The 22,660-nt window shown below is 39.7% G+C and overlaps 1 protein-coding gene across 1 annotated transcript in view; it reads right to left on the minus strand.

Moving 5' to 3' along the window:
• Positions 1–22,660, minus strand: part of ccdc146 (coiled-coil domain containing 146) — a 42,533-nt gene that overhangs the window by 13,745 nt on the left and 6,128 nt on the right. Inside the window, exons 5-17 of the mRNA XM_008278913.1 lie at positions 20,922–21,004; positions 20,610–20,703; positions 20,429–20,502; positions 19,328–19,555; positions 18,970–19,059; positions 18,147–18,243; positions 16,900–16,992; positions 15,506–15,673; positions 14,729–14,817; positions 13,568–13,732; positions 13,262–13,337; positions 12,260–12,408; positions 11,942–12,170 (exon numbers count right to left, since the gene is read on the minus strand). Coding sequence (XP_008277135.1) covers positions 11,942–12,170; positions 12,260–12,408; positions 13,262–13,337; positions 13,568–13,732; positions 14,729–14,817; positions 15,506–15,673; positions 16,900–16,992; positions 18,147–18,243; positions 18,970–19,059; positions 19,328–19,555; positions 20,429–20,502; positions 20,610–20,703; positions 20,922–21,004 — 1,635 coding nt within the window. The remainder of the gene's footprint in view (positions 1–11,941; positions 12,171–12,259; positions 12,409–13,261; positions 13,338–13,567; positions 13,733–14,728; positions 14,818–15,505; positions 15,674–16,899; positions 16,993–18,146; positions 18,244–18,969; positions 19,060–19,327; positions 19,556–20,428; positions 20,503–20,609; positions 20,704–20,921; positions 21,005–22,660) is intronic.

Consider the following 22,660-nt stretch of genomic DNA (forward strand, 5'->3'; position numbering starts at 1 on the left):
CATTTATCTTTTTGGTCATTTTTACCTTGACTTGAGGTACTTTTCTCGAAATATCTCTATTATAATCCATTCCTGCTCACACAGCGGCTCTAAATCTTCATTTCTCCCCAGAAAATTGTCTTTATTGTGTAACTGAGGACTTTGAATCTCTTACTGCAGCCTTGTTATTCTAATATAATGACTGAAGGCCTTTTTTTCTTTTTCAGTTTTGTGATCGGGGAGTAAAAAAAACAAAACAGTACTTCAGCAAACTAACACGGATTTAAAATGTTTTCAAAATCAGCTTTGCGAATGTTTTATGAGGAAACAAACACTTTTCACACTTTAAATTAGATCTCAAACAATACACAAAATGCATTGTGAGTAACAGAACAGAACCTCCACGGGGCGCATATAAAACAATCTTTCCAGGAAAAATGCCAAATAACCTCACAATCATTCCGGCTTCCGAACTCGAGAGCTTTCCTGTTTTCCTCTATTTTATATCATTGTAAAACTGTAAGAACAGTCAGTACAAATGTGTGTTTTTTTTGTGTCCCAGCATTCAAACACAGAGAGCTGTTATTAAAATTCAAGTGCAGATCCCAAAGTTTTGAAAGATATCAAGTATGTCAGGCTGAATTTGGGCAAAGATGTGTAGAAGATGATGCGCAAAAGTGTCTGAACTATTTCTGTTTGATGGAACAGTGTGCCCTAAAAAATATAACAGTGACAAAACTAAACAAGCCACTGGAGTCTTGTATAAACAGCTACATATACAGAATATATATGTGTCACAGGCAGTGTGGAGTAAGACTTTCCTCACCTTCAGATTGCTGTTAAAGGGTTAGTTTAATGTAGTCTTCAAACAGAACCAAGCAGCTTTGGGAATCGCTTTGTATTTTATTGACAAATGAACCAGTTAAAAAAAATAATCACCACATTAGTTAAAAATAACGATGATTATTTGCAGAGTATATAGCTTCATAGCTACAAAATGAATCACCTGGTCAGTCCGTTTCACGCAAAAAGAGGTTCTTTAATCTCCAGTATTTCATGCAGATCATGGAGACAAAGATGAATAAGAAGTCGGGTGGCCTTGTGACCTATAAGCAGGGACCGCAGATGGAAACGAGCAATTAAAAGCGGCTTCATTGTCTCAACGGGGAATTCAAATGCCCAGTGGCCCCATTACAGCAACATAAAGGTAGTCTATATATAAAAACATACGAAGCTGAGCTGATCAAGGAGCCGTGACAGGAATGATGAGAAAAGGACGTAAGCAGAAAATAGAAAGAAAAAAGAAAAAAAACTTCGATCAGATGACAGCAAGCGAGAGAAAAAGAGAGACTACATGAGAAGTATTAATAGACGCCCGGGGAGATCGAAGACAAATTTAAGTAAAGAGATCGGTTGGACAGCGGAAAGTGAAGAGAGGAGTCGAGAAAAACAGGGTTGAGGAAAAACGCTGTACACGGGCGGTCTGACCTGACGTGACCTTGCTTATGAAACAGCAGCTTCTCTCCACTCGACCATACGGCGTGGATGCGAGCGAACGTACGTGCACGGATCTAATGTGAGCGAAGGAAGACAGCGTGGAACAAAGTGATGATTCCCATTCTCCCTCCCTTCCTGGACGGGATTAATGAAGCCTCTCTTATGTACCCAGACAGCGAGTCTGATTAAAAGCGACTTAGGTGATCAGCCTGTTAAAAAGCTGCCTCTCCCTCATCGTCATATGACTGCAGTTTTAACTTGATAGTATGGCTGTCATGTGATTAACTAAAAGGTATTTGTCGGGCGAAAAGTTAGAGAAAAAAAATAATGGGGGGAAAACACTGACAGTAGGCAAATGATAGACAAAAAGATGTGCTCGGATGCTGGCTGATAAAAGACTGACAGACGGAGGAAGATGAAGTGAAGAAGAGCAAAAGGAGGAACAGCATGAAGGCCAGAGTGAGGGAAGGAGCGAGAGATGCGATGTGAAAGCAGACAAGACAGACAGAATTAGAGAGACAAGAGATGCTGAGAAACAGGAACTGGGGCTGACCAACAGGGAGCGGGGTTATCTGTAGATTTCACAGAGAATATGTCTCCGACAACAAAAGCTAGCTCAGCGTATGTGGAGTTGAATGCATGATTACATCATGTCAAAGGCAGAATTGAGCAACAAATCTGGCAAAATGACTCAGTTTCCTGCTGAGCATGCGAAGGAAGGCCAACAAATGTTGTAGCAACGCCACAAACTGGAGCGATTATGTTTTCCTTCTTTTGAAACTGTATAATATTTTTCATTTTTGCCTTTTTTTCAAAAGGGAATGAAACCATTTTGGAATATTCTTGCAGAATTACCATGTGAGTTTCAAGACTGGAGGGGCTCCAGCTAGCGTCTTTCTTCAAAGGTCCCGTTTCATCTAAAGCAGAATGACTACAAACCTGTTAAAACTCACAGCAACATCAGCACTCCTTACACTGTAAAGACACTGCACATTACCAGAGCCAGCAGCATCAATTTACAAATGAATTTACTCCCTCCGGAGAACACAAAAACTGTAATTTCTTTTTTATTTATTTTTTTCTCCAAGTATGGGTCATTTCATCTTAATTCATAAAAAATTCTGCTCAATCGTCTCAGATTTTTGTAGCATAAATATGGATATTTATAAAGATATTGTAAAATTTTAGCTTAATATATCAAATACTTTTCTAGATTATATATATTTTAATTGCTCTTCAACTCACTTTCAGCACATTTTCCACTGTTGTTACATGCAACTACATGCGGTTCAGAAAATATCACTAGCTGACTTCTACATCATCAATATTTTCAATGCGTGCTCAAAGATGGGAGCTTTTTTTTCATATTCAACTCACCCGTGATTACAGACTATTTTATTTACTTTTTTAAATAAATGGCATGTTGAGAAATGAGTGAAAATTTCAGCTTTTCATCATGAATAGTTCCTGAGATACTAAAACATAGCTTCCAGGATCAATGTGTGAAAACAGTGTCTCGGAAAGTACTTAATACAGTGCTGCCGATTTATTATCATACCCTTGGTCCAGATCGGAACTACAACGATATCCGGGATATTCCAACAAGCGGCTGTCAAGATGGCGGTGAGTTTGGGTGTGAAAACTGGACCAGCACGATCTCCATGGCCTATATCGGACGTATTTAGCATGTATCTGGGAAATTAAGTATTTAAGGAAAGAAAATAAGACTTGTTTTAACCTTTTATTAAATATTAAACTAGAAAAAGTGTCTGAACATGAAAAAAGCTCAAACATTACGAAAAGCTGTCCCATCAATAACAGTTATTTCCTTAAATCAGAGGGTTTCCAGAGGATTAACTTATCCTGATTAACTAGCTGAGCCGTTTAATTATGAGTGACGACATGCTCTGCAGCAGTGCCGTTCTCTGTGATGCTCTAATTAATGTCAGACAGTGTGTGAATAACTCGGTGAAGCAGATTTCAGGTGAGCAGGTCATTGACAAAAAAACAAACACGCTGCCTTCCGCGGCTGACCGGGATGTGATAATCTGCCACGCATGACCGACGCTCGGCTCATGAGTCGTGACGATTAGCCGGCTATGACTTTAGACGGGCAAAAGTTATTCCTGGAATCAAATTCAGGGAATTCCGGTAAAAACTGGGATTCTGACATTATTCTATGACAATAAACGGGCTGTTTTACTTTAGGTTATACAGGAAATGATTCAGGACTTGTACATTTTATGATTATAAACGGGATATTTTATAAAGTGGTAGGTGGGCAGCACTGTATAGCAATCTAAAATTTGACAGATATTATATTAAATATTCATTGTTTATGATAGAAAAAAAAGTTTCAAGCAAATCGGAGCTGTTCCAACTGAAGGCCTCTGATGATTTAAGATGGGACAACCCATATTTAAAACTTTGCCCAAATCAGCACATACGCACAGGAAGGAAATACATGCAGATTTATTTGTCTAAATAAACACGAACGCCGCACTTATTTATTTAAAAGCTTTAAATGTCAATGAACTTCAGCTGTCAGACTCCTGACTGAGACAGGTGTGTCCAGTCTTCACTTCTGAGCCTGATTGATGTGCGTTCCACCCTCATATGTAACCACCCGAAGTCACTTAAACACTACATGATGGATGGCATACAGAGTGCCGGTGTCACCCTCCTTCTCCTCTCCCCAATCTTCAATCAATCTTTTTTTTCCCCCCCTCCTCGCTCGTAGCATTTTTATGCCCGTCCTCATCCCTCTGTTCGTATACACCAACGTTTGTCTTTCTCTTTGCATTCATCTGTCCCTGTGTCAGTGTCTCAGTTCTGCCTGCCTGCCTCTCTGTTTTCTTCATCCGACAGTCAGAAATAATAGCCGCTTTCCTGGTTCATGAACGCTGTAAAACATTGGAGATACGACAGCATCCATGCAGCCTACAATTTGCATAGCATTTGCATAATTTCAGCTCAGTTAGTAGTTAACTTGATGGCTTTAAAAGTAATAGATGATGCACTGCATGCTTAACAGTGTAATCATAAAATAAATAATGACCTTATTTATATACCACGTCCCAAAATTAGGTTACAAAAAGTCTCATAATCAACACAGATAAAAGACAGAAGGGGACAGATCAGTAAAGCAGAAAGGTCAGTAAAGTAAAACTACCCCAGAGGCCACTGGAATGAAAAACAAAAAATTAAAAGTTAAGGCTATATTTTAAGAAGAGATTTGCGAGATGATACACATTCTGCCAGCTTGAATTCCTCCGGCAAATCAGTCCGCAGCCTTGAAGCCGCTGACAACAAAAGCCCTCAGTTTTCATCCTCAATCTGGGATAGTTAGAAGGTTCCTGCCTGCAGAGCCCCACAGGATACGTGAAAGTTCACAATACATTAAAAGAAAAATAACTAGGGCTGCAACGTGGAGCAATGGGTGGAGTTTTCATGTTCTCCCCGTGCAGCGTGGGTTCTCTCCGGGTTCTCTGGCTTCCTCCCACAAGGTCTAAAAACATGTTGAGGTTAATTGGTGATTCTAAATTGTCCGTAGGTGTGAATGTGAGTGTGCTTGGTTGTCTGTCTCTAAGTGTAGCCCTGTGATAGACTGGTGACCTGTCCAGGGTGTCTCCTGCCTTCACCCTGAGTCAGCTGGGATAGACTCCAGCCCCCCATGACCCCAGTGAGGATTAAGTGGTGTATAGATAATGGAGATGACTCGGGGAAAGACACACCATGTATGACCTTAAAAGTAATCAGCGATCAGATATAATTCAGAGTTATGACCCACGGCTCAACTACAAGGCAAAGCAAACTAAAATGTCTTCTATATTATTACTATACTATTGTTAGATTTTGTTAAGGATGGAAGACGTTGATTCAATTACTAAAACTTATCTGAAAACCTCTTCACTGTAAAAAAAAACAAAACACATTTCTTAGATTTCCATTTAAAGCAATTGTCATTTAAATGCTAAATCCAAGCAGTACAAATCCACCAGTAGTCCCCCAAACAGATCTGTAACACTGTCATGACTACATCTGGCCTCCAGCCCAACATTGTCTGAAGAGTTGTCTGAGTTAGAAATCTGGATATTCTTGGCTATTTAGCCAGCAGTCTCGAGAGAAATGAGATTTAAGAAGTGAAGTTGCCAAATGACTTTCAAGGGTTGTTGAGTTTCTTATAGCACACAAAGCCTTTTGGTCAGCCTTCCTATTTCTGTGTGTCTGCTTTTTTTCTTTTTTCTTTTTTTTTTTTTTTTAACTTGCTCTCGACCCTGTCTGACTTTCTCACATGCAGTATACATCAGTGATTCCCAACCAGGGGTGCAAGTACCCTGAGGGGTACTTCGATAGCCAAAGGGTACGTTGAAAGATTAGTTCTACTCATCCGAAAAAACAAATTACAACTTAATTAAAGACTTGAGTGGACCTGGACAGGTTTGAGCAGGAACGTTAACAGCTAACTGAAAGTAATAAATAATCAGTAGGAACAGAGAGCCGAAAGGAATACATGAAAAGCGTAAACAGATAAGTAGCGGCAAAAAAGTGAATAAATAATCGAAAGTGCTACCTAAAACTGCTTATAGTATAGATAAACTGTTTGCTATCAGGATGTATAAACAGTTCAGGTCTTTATAGACAAGTCTCATCACTTGGCAGCCTTTCTTGGTAACATCCTCCGTAGTTATTTTTAGGCTAACAAGACCAAACTCCTACAGAAATTAATGGGAAGAGACCCAGAGCTGCAATTTTAATGGTCACAGAGACATAAAAGAGTCACCAGTCACCGTTTTCCCCTCACAGGTTATACTTCTACTACACATGCACAAAGTGTCACGACAACACACTCAAGCCAATATAACAACACGATTAGCTGGATGTTTCCTGGTTCAGCTGGTTTTTTGGGGTGAGGGGTGGGAAATACAACTCCCATGTTCGGTGTTATGAAATTCTCCCAAGGATACAGGATTCTTTAAAAGGTCTGGGAATCCATTTTTATTCCGTTTTGTGGTTGTTATAAACTTGGAGGTGTAAGGTAAAAGCTGCTAAGATATAAAGATGTTTACTTTTGCACTTGTTCAAGCCTCCCACAACCGCTCAGCTGCTATGATCCAAGTGAGGAACCAAAAGTTGTCTAACTTAAACTTTGTATAATTCTGCCCCCTCACTTTCCAACGTAAGCAATTTAGAAAGAGCAGCTGCCGCACAGTTCATCGGGTTGGTTTACTTTCTGGAGCTGCTTCTGCTAACTGTAAAATGTCACAACCACAAGTCAAACACACACAATGTTCTGCTGTTGACTGCAAGAGTGAACACCAAAGTATTCATGCACTCCCTTCCCAGCATCTAAGGAACCGAAGATCTGGTGGATTTTTTTTCTGGCAGTGTCACGACAACAATGGGAAATTTCTTAGTGTAGCACATTGAGCTGCTAATGTGACTAACATTACCGTTAGCTCTGAATGTGTGCCCACAGGTTAGAGCTCTGTGGAAATTGCAAAGCTGAGGGACATTCCGAGATGGTGGAAATAAGGACTATGTGGGTTATTGTGTTTTCTTGTCGCCAGCTGTGCTTCAGTGCAACCTAAACTTGGCCATTCTTTACATCTGTTTGCTTTTACCTTGCTCTCTGTGCTCACATATACTCTGTTTTAATAAAGCTGAATTCCCAATAAAGCTGTTATTACGAAATATTATTTTTGTTTCTGTTGTCAGACAACAATGAGTATAAAATAGCGACTGAAACACAGCCCATTAAGCACCGAGCTGCCAGTCACAGACACAGAATTTTCTTCCTGAAGGGGGCGTGGACAGCAGCAGCTCGGCTGCATTTACAGCTACAGACACTGAACAGCCCTTTTATAACAGCGCTAAAACCAAGGATTATACAGTCATGGTGAAATGAACCATTTATGCAGTAATTTGGGCTGAAAGACTAAAAGACACATTCTGAGGACATATGATAATTTCAATATTTTCCTGAAAAGGAAAATAACATTGGACCTTTAAAGCTGTTAGTTAAAAGAGAATAAACAGATAAAATTGTTTGTCAAACATATTGGACAAACAAATGAAACAGCTAACTAAAATTGGATAAACAGTTGGACATTAATAGCTAAAAGTATGGCTAATAGTTTCAGACACTGTTTGCCAGTAGCATGGATTCATGGTTAAATGTTTGCTAAAAGCGGATAAACTGAATTAGCAGGCTAAATATATGGATACACAATTGGAAATTGTCAGCATAACGTGTGAATAAAAAGTTGTTAGCTACCAGCATAGATTGTTCAAACCGTATTATAATGAATGGAAGTTATATTGATTATATATTTATATTAATAAGTATCGCCAACTAGAGTTACCTATTGTAATAATTTCAGTTTGAACTGGGTTATTACTATGTTATTATCACCACCATGTTATTACAGGTTATTACCAAGATGTACTTTTTTTTTGTATGTTTGTTTCAGTTTGTTAATGTATGTGTAAAAACAGGAAACTCTATTTTTGTAATTTTAACAATAAAAGATAAAGAAAAACTGTTCACCTTGATGGTTTATATAAATGTTGCATTACAGTAAAATGTAAAATCATGAGCTGTGGTGTTGATGAAGGGGTTCTTGAGTTCGTCTGACTGGCCTGTGGGGAAACGTCACATAAAAAGGTCGGGACGCACTCGTAAACATAAACACACACACTGTCAAGACGAGATTCTGGAAGGGTTTCCCCACGGTAATAAGTTCCAGACAGGTTGGACAAAGATTTAAGAGAGGGACAGACAAACAATATGACTCACCACCACAGGGACAGTGCTGTCTGTCATGAGCCCCACCCTCTTCCAAATCTCACTCTGCTACTGACTGTGTGCCTGTATGCGATATTGCTGATGCCACTGTGTATAACAGTGCAGCTAGTCATTAGACGACTGTTCAACGATATTTGGATGCCACAAACACTGCACAGATCTCAGCGTGGGCGCTGATGCATGCGCACCTGTATGTGTTTGAGCTGTTGATGTGCCAGCGACTCATAAACAAGTAGTAAATTCTAAATCCGACACCAACCTCTGTTTATTTTGTAGCAATTAAAATTCCTCTGAGCAAATGAAAGCCTCAGAGTATATTGAACTTCAATAGTCTCACAGATGGCCCAATCTATCTTTGTCAAAATTTCCCATCAAAGGGAGGAGGGGGGGTCTGTCTGCAACGAACAGATAAACTGGTCACAGATGAATACAAATATACAATATATATGATAAATCGACAGCAAGGCAGTTGCATGGAAATTGAATTCGCATAGAGAATGAATTCGCAGGGAGAATGAATTGAGCTGGCAAGCGTCCCGCAAAAGGAGAGACCCCCATGATTCACTTTTGGTACCCGGGGGAGCTAGACGGCTGTACGATGGAAAACTGTGATTTAGAAAATGATTTGCTATTTACACACAGAAGGAGAGGGAGAAATACTGAATGACTGGATGGCTGAAAGGACGGATGGATGAACAAACAGATGGATTGATAAACTAATCAGGGATGTAACTGTTGATTCTCAGAGTTGCATGTGTATCCAAACATGACTAAGAGTTTCCAGTTGAGCTGGCATCTCTGTGAGCTTGAGCCGAGGTGGCACAGCAGAGCGTTCAGCTAAATGCTAACAGCGGCATGCTAAAATGGTACAATGGCAATGCTAAAATGCTAATGTAGGGCAGGTGTAATGTACAGGTATATTTACAGTTCCTATTTTAGTTGAGTTTGTTAGCATACAGAGGTCGAAAAGAACATAATTCGTATTTAGCTATAAATTTCACGGTAGAATCAGCAACGCTAATCCTCTGCACTTTGTGCCAAATTAAGTGAATATGTCCTCACTGTCTACTACTGAAAAAAAATCTAGTTTTCATGCACAATCCTGGCTCCAAATGGGAAACAAATACTACAATTACTACACTATTCCAGCCTGTCCTGTGCACATATGAGCTCATGCACAGTAGAACCTGGTACAAGATACCTAAATATGCTAACTCGCTAAATATCAACAATCTGTCTCCACAGTCACAGACTCCACCCGAAAGTATGAGACACATTTTGACATGATGTTCAAAGAGGAACTTTACTCCAAACCACAAATGCCAACGTCTTGGTAGTGCTTGAAGGAAAGACAGAAGGATTAATCCTTTTGGCATATGAAAGGTTTAACAACATTTTCTATTCCAGACTGTTGCCAGTCTAATAGTTGGGGCTATATTTCAGTCTGGAATCCACTTTATGTACAGCCAAATGCAAGGTCAGTCAGAGAGAGGAAGAAGGATGTAAAGACGGGCCAGAATTTGGAAGGAAGAATGGATAGATACAGTTACTTCCAGTTAACAAAATTCCTCATGACAACAATGAAAACAAAAATTCTTGGACAAAGGCGAGAAAGGTAAGAGTAAAAAAAACTAACAACGAGAGAAACAATATCAAGTATGAGCGAAAGAAAAAAAAGCCAACGAGGCCTGTTGTAGAAGACAAACAGCAGAAGGAGTAAACAGATGGAGGAAAGGGAAAGGGTTGTTTTTCAGAGGAGCAGCACATGGCGAAGTCTCTTCCAACACTGGGTTCATCCAAAACAGCACAAAGCTCAGATAAGAGAGGTCTGGTCAAGCAGCAAGTCTAAACCAGTTGCTCTGATTCCAGAGTAGCAACACACCCAGTCCCGTGATGCAGCCACTGGCAGGAAAACTCAGCGTGTGTTTGTGTTTGTGCGTCTCTTCTCAAAACTCTCTCCGTCTACGTGCCTGTCACTATCAATGTATTGCAAAGTTGCTTGAAAATGTTTGTTATTTATTCATGTGTATCCGAGTCTGTGTCGTGTCACACTTGTGCAGCATGTGGTTGTTTGGGTTTGTCCCTCTTGGTTTAGATCTTCATCTTCTTTTTGCATTTCTGTTCTGAGGTTGCCTAACAAGTGCTCTTTCTGTCTCTGTTCAGACTTAGGAGAATGTTTGACTACAGGCTCAACACCTCGACAAAATGATGAGAGCATCACCTCTGAAAACAGTGCAATCAACTTCCTTTGTTTGACTGATCAAAGACAGCCTACAGAAATAGTTTTGGTGCATTAGCTGAAAAACAACATTCCCATAAATGTACACTTCTTTTTCTAAAATCTTTTGTTTTGAATGGTAAAGTTGTGTGTGTATGCTCGCAATAATTCTGCCCCGAGTCCACTGCCGAGTCCTTGGAGAGACTCGGCTCACATGCAAAAGCAAAATGAATCTTGAATACGGTTGAAATATATATGTTTGCTGATATTTACTGAGAGCAAATTAGAATACGAGCCTGTTCATTAAAGAGAAAGCCTTCCTACACAGTATGTTTACCCGAACAAGTCTCATTATAAGATGAGATTCTGAATGTGTTTCAAAACAGAGATCTGCTCATTAGTGGTGAACTGAGCGTCTGAACTGTTCTAAGTATTGTCTTCTAAAGCACTGCACTTAAACTGCTCTTTTTTGGAGTTCCCCTGGCTTGACACAGACAGACATCAAGTTAAACAATTATCTGCAAAACCCGAGACCCGTCCAACTTGCATACGCAGTTATGCACTCCCTACGATTCCCACTGACACTAAATAACTCACATGAATTGTTCTTACGAGGACGGACGCACACACACGTAGCTGGACAATAGCACCAAGCGCTGTGGGAGAAAGTATGCATGTCTGTCTGCAGGCCAGAGACTGAGACAGACGAGTCCAAGAAAAACTTTGCGGACACACAATCTGTCTTTCCAGTCCAACTTTTTATGATCTGATCACACCAGGAAGCTCTAATTGACAGGTCTAACTGCTTCCAGATCGAATTATGAATCCACATCCTGATGTAGTCATGGTCACGCTGCTGGAGAAATGTGGACAGCGGTATTCTGCAGACACAATCTGCACCAATTAGTGGTTATGTTAGTGAAGCCACTCTAGGGAAACTGTAGGGGCGTTACAGAAGACAATAACACAAGCAAGCCATCTGCAATGCTCATTCAAGACGATAATAAACCTGACGGAGGACCTAATACCGACCCCGACGAAAATAAGCAACACAACACTGTTCGGGACTGCAGTGCACCTTTGCTGTAACTTTGGAGAACTATAAAGTGGGCTGCAGATGATCAGAAACATCAAAACAAGGAAGTGTTTCTCATTTCTTGTAAACAAGGAAGAAGAGGAGTTACAGAGAAAGGAGAAGTGGGTGTCAGAAACGATTTTAATGACGGATTTCCATTAAACGTGTCAATTACTCATCCTCAGCAACTTTTAAGTATCTCATGAGTAAACACGGCTTTTCATCTACATCTTTTTAGGTAATTAGTGTGCGCTGCAGTTCTAAGAGTCTGGCGAAATTTCCTCTTTGTTGATTGTTCTATCAGTGCAGAACTGTCAGCTGTACTTCTTGTGTCTGTGCAGGGATGCAAGCATATTTTTTCTACCTCTATCTGCAGCATGGCAATCTCTCCCTCCAGTTTTCTCTTGAGGAGCACGTCTTTCTTCTTCAGGTCTATGTGCCTCCTCTCCTCTTTAATTGCCATCTCCAAGTCTTTGATGTCCTTCTCCAGGGTCTCCATAGCCATATTGGTCTTTGTGATGGCTGCCTCCTGGATGTTCACCTTCTCGTGGTAGTTGAACAAAACCTCCTCGTGTTCCAGGAGCTGAATTCCTCTGTGAGCATAGCGAGATCACACGTGTATACCGTTATTCAAAGTGGTTTAAATACTCTACATTGTGCAAGCTTCAAGCTACCAACATACAGAAAGTTGCGTCGCTGTATGGCAGTTTCGTGATTCTTGTTTATATCCAGAAGCGTCTCCTCCTGGAGTTTGATCATTTGTGAGAGTCTTGTCAGCTCAAGTTTGTTGTCCTCACAGTCCTGACTGATGTTATGCTGCTTCCAGGCAACCTACGAGATGTTTGAAGTAAGAAAGGGTCTGATATACGATTACAGTGTCAGAAAAAAAAGATCTTAAGGCTGCGCAGATTCTTAGGAAATGAGCCACACTTTCTAGATATTTCTTAAAAGCTGATGTAATTCTGATTTCTCACTAAACTGTTGATGTATATGTTCCTTTGCATGCCCTGAAGAGCACCAATTCTGCTCCGACTGATCAGTTCTCATCATGTACATGACAACCAACCGCCTGATATGTGTGTTTGTGTCTATACATTTCTTATTCTGTGATGTCGAGTTGACAAGGCCCGACAAAGATCTGTTCTGGTGTTCTGCTAGATTGTATTCGGTGTGAGCTACCAGTGCAGTATGCATCTCTTTCGAATAGAAACAACACGTTATTCTTTCTTGGCAAACTCTGACGTATATGTAGAACGACATGCTTTCACCTGATAGTGCTGGAGTTTCAAAAAGGCTGCAAAAAAGCCCCAAAATGCTGCAAATCTTTTTGACACTTTGGAAATACTCCTCTCTCTCCTACACGTCAGTTCATGAAATACGTGTGCGAAGTGTTCCTTTGATAGTGGTAGACATTAACTTTAAAACTACTGAGAGGCAACTTCTGCAGCACAATAGACAAACACAAAAGTTCAAACTCTTGAAAACTAATCTGTGTTTGTTTTGGTGTCCTCTATAAGACGTGTAAGCTGTAAGACAAACACTGGAGGTGGGTTTGTCTCTCGATCTCTATATTGCGCTCTGAAAGTGCCGCCAGACATTTAGAGTTCCCTTGAAACCACTATTACAGTTATGACAAAAAAGTATTTCTCATTCTGTGTGTGTGTTTGTGTGTGTGTGTGTGGACCTTTGAGATGTCATAGTGTAGTTTGTCCCTCATTTTGGAGCTGTTAGAGATCTTCATACAGGCCTTTGCAAGCGATCTGGAATGGACAAAGACAAATTATGTAGCAGATGCAGAGATAGCCTCGCAAACAAAACTACCCACAAACACACTGCCTGCACATAAATTCAAAGTTTAAACAACAAAACAAAAGTTTATAGCCTTCAATAAGGCGGGACTTGATGTAGAGCTGTTGCAGTATCTCATTTTGATGTTTATCTCTAAGCCAGGTGACCTTCCGTCCTTCCTCTACCAAATAAATGAACACACCTTTCCTTGTTGATGACAATAGTGCGTTGGATTTCCTTCTCATTTTCCAGGAGTTTAATCTGCTCCATCAACTCTGTGGTTGTCTGTGAGGCGATTTCCTTCAACTTGATGTACTTGTTCTTCTCTTCCACGATCATATCACACAGTTTAGAATACTGGGATATTCTAAGGAGAAGAACAGTGATTAGCAATAAACACAATCTTGATCTGCATTACAAAGTCAGACTCCCAATCCGCAGCGGGTTTCTGAGAATTTTGTCATTTACTCCTATTTGTATGTTGATTATTTGCATTTACTTAGCCAGTGGTAGCTCGGAAGCATAGAGTTCATTATCTCTGTTTACTTTCTTGTTAACTAGTGTGGGATTTAAATCCATAGCCGGTCGTCATTTGGTGACTCCTGTGATGTGAATCGTATAGACAACGTGTCCTCCACACCTGCATGTGCTTAAAATGTAAAGTTGAGCAATCTGGTCAGAAACAGCTGCCATTATAAATTGCCATAATTACAACAGAGTAATTATCAAACTTTCATATTCATCACAAGTGATCAGCTATTCAAAAACAATTCTGACAGAAGAGATGTCATTAAATTTTAATGTAAAATTCATGTGTGAAATATGAGTTGAGAACAATGACAGCTAAACATAAAAACAGCGAGAGGATACGAGACATTTCATGATCGCCCTGCCCCTCTTTTAGCTCGTCTAGATTTTGGGAGACTGATTCCATGTCAAGCGCAACCGTATCCGACTGTATTCTGTTGTTCTGACCTTAATAAATGCACTTTAAGAGTCTGTTGTTGTGCTGGGTGGTGCTATACGCATTAGTCTGTGTCTGAACACTGAAGTATGACCAATTAGTACGACATGGTTTTCTACCCAGGCAGCATGTGCAGATGTCTGAATTAATTGTGATTCCTGCTCTTATGCAGATCAGAGGAGCCAAACAAATAACCAGGGAATCAATTATCAGTTGTGGAAATGGCCACATTAATATTGTGCGGTGAAATCTCCATGTTTTATTTCATTTTAGAGAGAGAGCGAGCAAGACAGAAGACTTGAAGCCATCTGAGGAGATGATTATGATTTCCCTAATACTGCATATTAACGGCATCTCTGGAACATCCTTTTTTGCATAAAGAGAAAACAACAGTGACACCTGCGCTGTAGCATAGCGTTGAGCTTGTTGTGGTCCGTGACGATCAGGTCTTTCTCTCGTAGCTCCCGCTGGATGTGCTGGCTCAGTTGCTGCGAGTAGATTTAAGCAGGTGAAACTATAGTATCATCACCTCTGTGTGTGGGTTTGTTTATTTGTATATGTCTGCGCTCGCAAAACATCAAACTTCGTTCATGCTTGTGGGTGCACATTTTTCAGCATTGTAGCTGCTTCCCTTCTGACTCTGAATAAATAAAAACAAAACAATAAATAAGTTAGCTGATCTAGCAGTCCTGTTTTTCTTAGTATGGATTTTTACGAATTTCCTGTACGCTTTCATTTATTTTTGAGCTGGTCGATGTTGATTTGGGATTTCATTATTTACTAATCAGGAGATGAAGGCCATGAATCTTTTAGGAGAAAAAAATTAAACTATGTAGAAGCATTTGTTCTCTTTTTCAAATATGCCCTCCTTTCTGTAGCTTCAGTTTATAAACTTTCTAAATCATTCTGAAATGACTGCACCGTATTGATATAAGATTGTTTGCATTGTTGACATCTGTGCTCTTTAAAATTCGTCATTAGTTTTCACACTAACATCAAAAGTACCAAAAATATAAGCCTACTTCAGTTCTTCTTTGATGCCTTTTAACACATTTATGTGTGAAATGTGCATGTCTGTGTCTTCGTACGTTATGAAATGCACTAATGATGACATCAAAATGTATTTTAAATGTAGCATTGTGTGTGCACGGGTTTGTGTGTGTGTTTGTATTGCACCTCAGCCCTGAGCAGTTCACGGTGCTTCTGGCCCCTCTCCTCTGCTTTGATCTGTGTGAGACATCTGAGGTTATGGAGCTCTTCTCTGAGGCGGTTTGACTCCCTCAGCAGCTCCTGAATCATCCCATACTGCTGCTTCTTCTGGCTCTCCTCCTCAGCCACTGATAGCTGGTTGGGAACACATTTGAGGCTGTTGAAAAATCTCATGACTATTTGGATGAAACTGAAAGGGTACTGAGAGAAGAATGGGATAGCAAGGCAAGGTCTCCTATGATGGATATAGACGATGAATATTGAAACTTTTCTGTGCAAAGTGTAGGCTTTTTCCCAAAGGGATAATTAAAGTTTTCTGTGTGATATAGTATTAGAAAATTATGCTATTTGAAATCCTCTATTTCTGGCATTTACATAGAAAAAGTGCAAGTGACAAGAAGCGGGGGGAAAAAAGAAAAAAAAAGGTCTGAGGCATAAATTAAGAGATCCCAGATTGTGCCCCTTTTCAGTAAATTAAGAAAAGTCTCACGTCTCCTGAGTGTTTCAATTTTTCAGCTCAAGATGCTGCAAAGATGGTTAATTTCCCCGTGACTATATAACTCCTAGTTTTAGCCCCGTTCCAGACGGGCCATTTCAGGGTCTGTAGCTTTAAATGTAGTGTTAAATGAATGGAATCTGTCCACACCCCCTTCAGGAAGAAGACTCTGTGTCTCTGATTGTCAGCATGGCAACAGACACGTGTGTGATGAAGTGTGTGAGATCAGGAGTTTATATTTTTGCTAACTTTGTCTCTGAGCAAACATTTTACATGGAAACATCGCCAAATACATAGCACAAGTGTTGTTTTACCTTATGTGTGTTTTGTGAGTTTGTCAGACATTGTTGCAGTGATAAAATCAGTATTTAAGTGGTGCAGAGCTGCAGCTTTGAAATGGTTCTGAAGTGACTGCTGGTTAACACAGAGTCTAAATGGGCTGCATTCTAGTCACTTTTATCACCTGTTGTCTGACAACTGAAACAGAAAAATATGTAAATGACAACAACTTCATTTTGGATTTGACTTTGTTTGGTGTGCTTACTTTGTGCTTGAGACTGTAAGAGTTAGCAGGAGCAGCTCTAAGAAAGTAAATAAACCTGGTGTACTATGAGGCAGCTGCTCTTTTTGAATGGCTCACCTTGGAAACAGCAGGGAATGAGGAGGCAGGATTATGTAAAGCTTGGGTTAGACGGCTATTGGTTCAAGGGCTGGTGCGTAAAGTACGTAAGCATGTTTTTTTTTTTTTTTTTTACACATTAAACCTCCAAGTTAAGAACTACAAAACACACACAAAAGGACACTTAAATCCAAGATGGAGTTTAATCACCTCTTTGCTATCACAGTTTTAACCAAACAGCCCCACCTGTTTTTCAAAGTTGACTTTGAGACCATCCACCTCTTTCTGGAGCTCCATCCTTTGTTGAACACTGGCCTCTCTTTCGGGCACAGCATCTAGCTGAAAATTCAGAGCACAACGTAAAGCGAAAAATTAAGTCTGTTCAAATTTTCATTTTGCTACGACATCTTTCTTCCACCGCAAGTTGCCCTGAATCTTAACACATCTTCTCACACTTCATTCACAGTTCAGTCAGTGCACATTCAATCTCACATTCAACACTGACTGCAAAACTAATGTCAGAACCTCTCTGATAGCCATTGAATCCAGAGACTCTGCCTCGTGTTCTGTGGTATGAGCGATGTTGCAAATATCTAAAAGCTTCTAGCCCTTGGAGCAGGAATAGAACTACATCAATGGGCTTTAGGGTTTTAAAAAAGATAATGCAATACCACAATTATGTTTCAGCTAGCTACATGAAGAACTAAATAACATTATTAGCCATCATGCTGTGTAAAGTTCGCAATGTAATACTTCGAAAATATTAAACCCATCAATCACATTCCGTTCAATTTAAATGTGACGCATTTCTGTGGTAAAACCACAGACTCATTTAAACAGCCGTCAGTCAAATTTATTGTGAGTAATTGTTCATGAGAGAGTTGTTATTAGTCGTTATTGGTTGTCAGTTTGGATGAATCATATTGTATGACAGCGTTGTTTTCATTGTTTCCCTAATGTGTGAATTCCCAGATGCAGTTTAGTGATTTCCTTTCATATTGTTATGTGCTGATGCATTTCCGACAAGTAATGTTCTGTTCTTTTTTTTTTTTCCACTTTCGCTTTAAAAACTGTGCACATCAGTAAAATGACAGGAAGTTCAAGGGTAAAAAAAAAAAAGCCCTCCTGGTGTAATACAGATTTAATGTGGTGATTATTGTCACTGTGACATTTTGCACTCATAATATTCCCACACCTGTGTCAACGCCTAGAAATGTTTCCTCACCAATTGCCAATACCAGTAAAAAAATCATGTCTGCAGACAAAGAGGTGCTTGTAGTTAACAATGTGTGGTTCACTGGTAAAATGTAAGCTGCAATTAGATGTGTTACACGCACCAAAATTTAAGTTTTGCACAATTTTAACATGACAAAAGCTAGAAAATGTCTCCAAAAGCCACAAAGCGAGAGGGAGGACTTATTGTTTTAACTGCTTCAAATCTGAGTAGATGTGTCTTATGTGACAGTAACATCTCATAGCGTTCCACACGTCACCTGCGCCTGTAATCTGTTGTAGATAGATTGTGTGAGTTCGAGCTGTTCTGTGGCCATGGTCAATGCATGCTCCATCCTCTTGAGGACTTGCATCTGCCTGAGGAGAAACACAGGCACCTTTTAAATATTTATCATCATCATAAAGGCTGTGCCTCCTACACTTTCCAGCTGAAATTCATTGTCTCAAATCTGGCTCATTACACTGTACTGTATATAGATTCCTGTCAAATGTGAAGGTTTTTCAGCCGTGTTTGGAATGCGGGGAACGAACCTACGCTCTCAAAAAAAAAAAAAAAAAAAGAGTGAAACTGTGTGTACATACTGAAGCTGAAAAACCTGTAAAACATCATCTCTTTGATTGAATATCTATCAAGACAATGCATTTATGTCTTTACTATATTTTAAGGTATGCTTTACAGGAAGTGCTCAAGTGTGTATATTACAATGTGGAGTTTTTGACCTGTAGCAATGCTATGGGGCTGATTTTCTACAACTCAGTTCCAGTTTCATATCTCATACATGGGGATTTCTCTCAAATGGCAGTACAAGTCATGTGCCAACACAGGCAGGGAAGAAGAAGATTTTGAGATAGCAAACATGGATGTAAATAAAGCTGGATTTGAAATACTTAAATCTGGCTTTGCTAGTGTTGTAAGGAAGGAAATGCACTCAACATCATTGTGAGAGCTCAAGGATAACACTAAATGCAAACATGTATTTTGTTTGTTCAGAAAAAGACACCACAGGGTACCTTTAAGGTATTTTGGTATGTGTGGACTCATTTGCATGCGGGACGGGTGCTTAGTCACACATAGCTCTGTACCTATTTTTCTCCCTGAGCTGCACAGATTGGCTCTCATACAGGTGCTTTCTGTCAGACATGATGCTCTTCAGCTTCATTTCCAAGATGCCTCTGGTAATGAAAAACAGTGACATGTGTGAGAAAACAGAAATCAGGTCATATATTTCTATCTTAATCGCCAATATTTATCTAATTCAAACAGAATTTTTTAATTCTAGTTGTTTGTACATATTTTTCAGACATGTTTGTGTGTGGATAGTGACAGGTAATAGGGAAATTTCAGGTCACTGACTCCCAGGTGACATTCCCCCTAACCTCTCAGCTATCAGGTCACCCAATACTTTTCATTTTCGATGCTGACGGTCGAGGAAGTTTGTACCTGTTGCCCATTAATTCAGTGACCTCCTCCCTGCAGACCTCCTGCTCTTTCAGCAGCCGTCTGTGCTCCCTCTGACTGGCCTCTACTTGGGCCCTGAGAACTTCCTGCTCCTGTATCACCTCCTCCCTCTTCCTCCTGAGGGAATTATTACGCTCATCCACCTCCTTCACTTGCTTCTCCGCTTCTGAAATCTCCATATTCAGTGCTTCTATCTTCTTCATTGCAGCTCTGTTGACAGACGAAAAACAAAACAAAACATACAAAGAAGGAACGTGAGCATGAGAAGAGGATAAAAGTACCCTCTGATTCTCAGCAGCGTCCCTGTAAGAGTGCATATCTTATGAAATAGCAGCATGTGCATCCATCTTTTACATACACCCCCCAGAACTCCTCAGCTTTGTGAATTTGAAATTACAAGTCACAGCTCGCATGGCTCAGTTCCTCTGCATTACTTGCAAGCCAAATATTAATTTAAAATAAACATAAAAGGGAACAGCAGTGATGGCGTGAGTTGCAGCATCCTGCAGCTGCATTTGGATTCAGAAATGAATGACGTCTGACACATACGGCTGTCTTTTTTATAAAATTAGATGGATTGACACCTTTAGATTCTTAAGAAGAATTAGACTGGTGACGCTCATTGTGCCAAATGTTGCAGCTCCTTATTTGGATGGAATAATTTATTTCTACTAAAATTCAAAGTCTACTCCACATCAAAAGCTGGTGACTGGAGACATAATTTACAGAGAGGAAACTGAACGAGTATAAAACTGGAAAATGGTGATGTTAGGTAGGAAATGTAGAATAATAGAGTTTTGCAAAGACTTTCGGGTTCTGTTTCATATCAACATTGATCAGAGGTTTACATCGAGCAAAAACATAAATGCTCACAATCTTTCCATTATAAAAACCAAACCTTATGCAATTTTAGTCATTTATTTTGCATTCAGGGAATCCAGGTGAAGATTATTGAATCAATGTGGTCCCACTGTCTTTTCTTGTCAGTATTATCTGACTGCAGCAGGTTTATTGTATTTCATGGCATTTCTAACAGGAAATTTCTTCCCCATCAAAAACGACGAAAGGGTTAAACGCACTTACTCCCGTTTAGAGCGTTTCCTTTCAGTCTCCTTTAAAATCTGGTCAGGTACACTGATGAGCCGGGCTCTCTCAGCCTTGTAGCAGTCATGCGGAGACATGCGAACACAAATGTAAGAGAGCAGATGATTTGTTATTTTATTGATGGTGGTGCTGTAAGCTATGCCCGCTCGCACACACGGACCTCTTTCAGCTCGATCATCTCCTTCTTGTCTTCCAGCTGTTTCTGTTCTTTCAATATCTGCGTTTCATGGGTTTCCACATCTTCCATCAAGCTTCTGCGTGGGGAGCGAGAGAAAAATGAACACACGGGTAGATTTATCTTCAGAACAATGTTCATTAACGGCAGTCGAAGGACTTCTTATGAAGTGGAAGACATGGATGAAGACAAAAATACAGCTACTAAGAAGAAACAAATACAAATTAACACAGTGTAATGAAGACATAACTAACTGGGTGATAAAATGTATAATGTCAAGTGTGATTCCTGTGATACCTGATTTCTAGTTGTCTCAGGGACACCTCTTTCTTCAGATCCTCATATTTCTCCTGCATGGCCTTTATATTGCTCTCCAGCCTCTACAGGACCCACCAACAATATAAAAATTAGATCACACATCAAGAATATCAAGTCAGTGGTGAGAATTTAATTCAGATCCGACTGCAAAGCGAAAATAAAATAGCGTTTCCCTCACAGAATCCAAAAATAAAGTAAATCTCAGAGTCGGAGGTGTGAAAGGTCTAAGCAGTTTCACTTCATGTATTTGCTGTGTCAGAAGTTCACACATTGATGAAAAATACCCGATTCTGCAGCATTTTTTTTTTCACAAACTCGACTCTAATGTATTATCTTATTGTTAGGAAGCCTGAGAGGTCTTGTAGTTGTTTCTGGAGGTGCTATGTCTAGTTCTGGTTTATTTCTCCTCCTTTTTTTGATCAACAAAAAACAATATTGGTTAAAAAATGTCACAGTGACTTAACTCCACAAGCAAAATTCAAAAATTAATCAAGTGCAGCTAAACCAGCTATCATCAGTTCGACTTGTAAAAGGGCAACTCGTGGTTTTTCTTCTGTTTCCATCTACTATACATGCAGGGAAAAAAAATGATTAGAAATGTTGTGGATGTGCAGAAACACAGATTATTAATCATGTTTGAAAAGTGTGCTACAGAGTGTGGAAATTGCAAACTCCCCCGAGTTCAAACATGTTGTCGGTTGAATATGGCATGTTGTTTCAATTACACTGGGAAACAGACTCATAAAGTGCCCTTTTACACATATACTCCATTAACTGAATAAATTGCCTGAACTGTTGGAGCAAAGGTACTGTCTTCTTTAATTCATACAAGCATTGCTTTCTTCGGTTGGATGCTTGAATATAATTTGACCACTTACTTCTGATACCAGAAATTTGAAGACTGTTCAGCCTGAATATTTCAAATTGCATTTTTTTCTGTGGAGCACAAATTCATCGAGGAAGCAAGTATGCTGTTCATTAACTAGTCCATGTTTAGATCTGATGATGTTTTCTTTGCTTTCATGTGTCAAGCTGGTTTAATTCCCACAAATGCACTCTGTAAGTCAGAGCTCTTGCACATTTGCGACGGTAGCTGCAACCACAACCTATCCAAAAGTTAATAGTGCAAGTTGTTGAATTAAATCAACAAGTTTTCCAAAGCTCAGACTCTAAGCTTCTTTTGCCATTAGCGGAACAGGCAGTAGAATTTAGAAAGCTTTACGACTGGAGAATTCTAAATGCAGTGCTCCTCGAGACTAGCCAGAGCATCTTAGATTCATTCCGGTACTTCTGATAAGACTTTCAAAAACAAAAATGATTTTTAGAGCTGATGATTCCACAATTACTGTAGATTTTCATGCCCATCCGCATAATGGAAATGCTACATAAAATTGCAATAGACTTCTGATGCTCTGCAGCATTACAAAGAACTGTAGACATCACCCAGCGTCAAGTGGATACCAGGTTATGCCAATGAAAGAGTGCTTGCATTTTTTACAGGTTTGTCCCTTTGAATACAACATGTACAGAATAGTCTATAAAATAAAATTAAAAGATGAAATCAATAGTCTTTGTGTCATTGCTACCTTGACTTTCCCGCTTAACTGTTAAAAACCTCTCTTCATCTAAGGATTAAAACTTGTCCAACTCGTACGCCATTCTTTTGATTAAATGGGAGGTTGGAATGAAAAATGTTTTAGCTTCACATTGCAAGTCTT

The sequence above is a fragment of the Stegastes partitus genome, unplaced genomic scaffold (genome assembly GCF_000690725.1).
Source record: "Stegastes partitus isolate 25-593 unplaced genomic scaffold, Stegastes_partitus-1.0.2 Scaffold137, whole genome shotgun sequence".
NCBI lineage: Eukaryota > Metazoa > Chordata > Actinopteri > Pomacentridae > Stegastes > Stegastes partitus.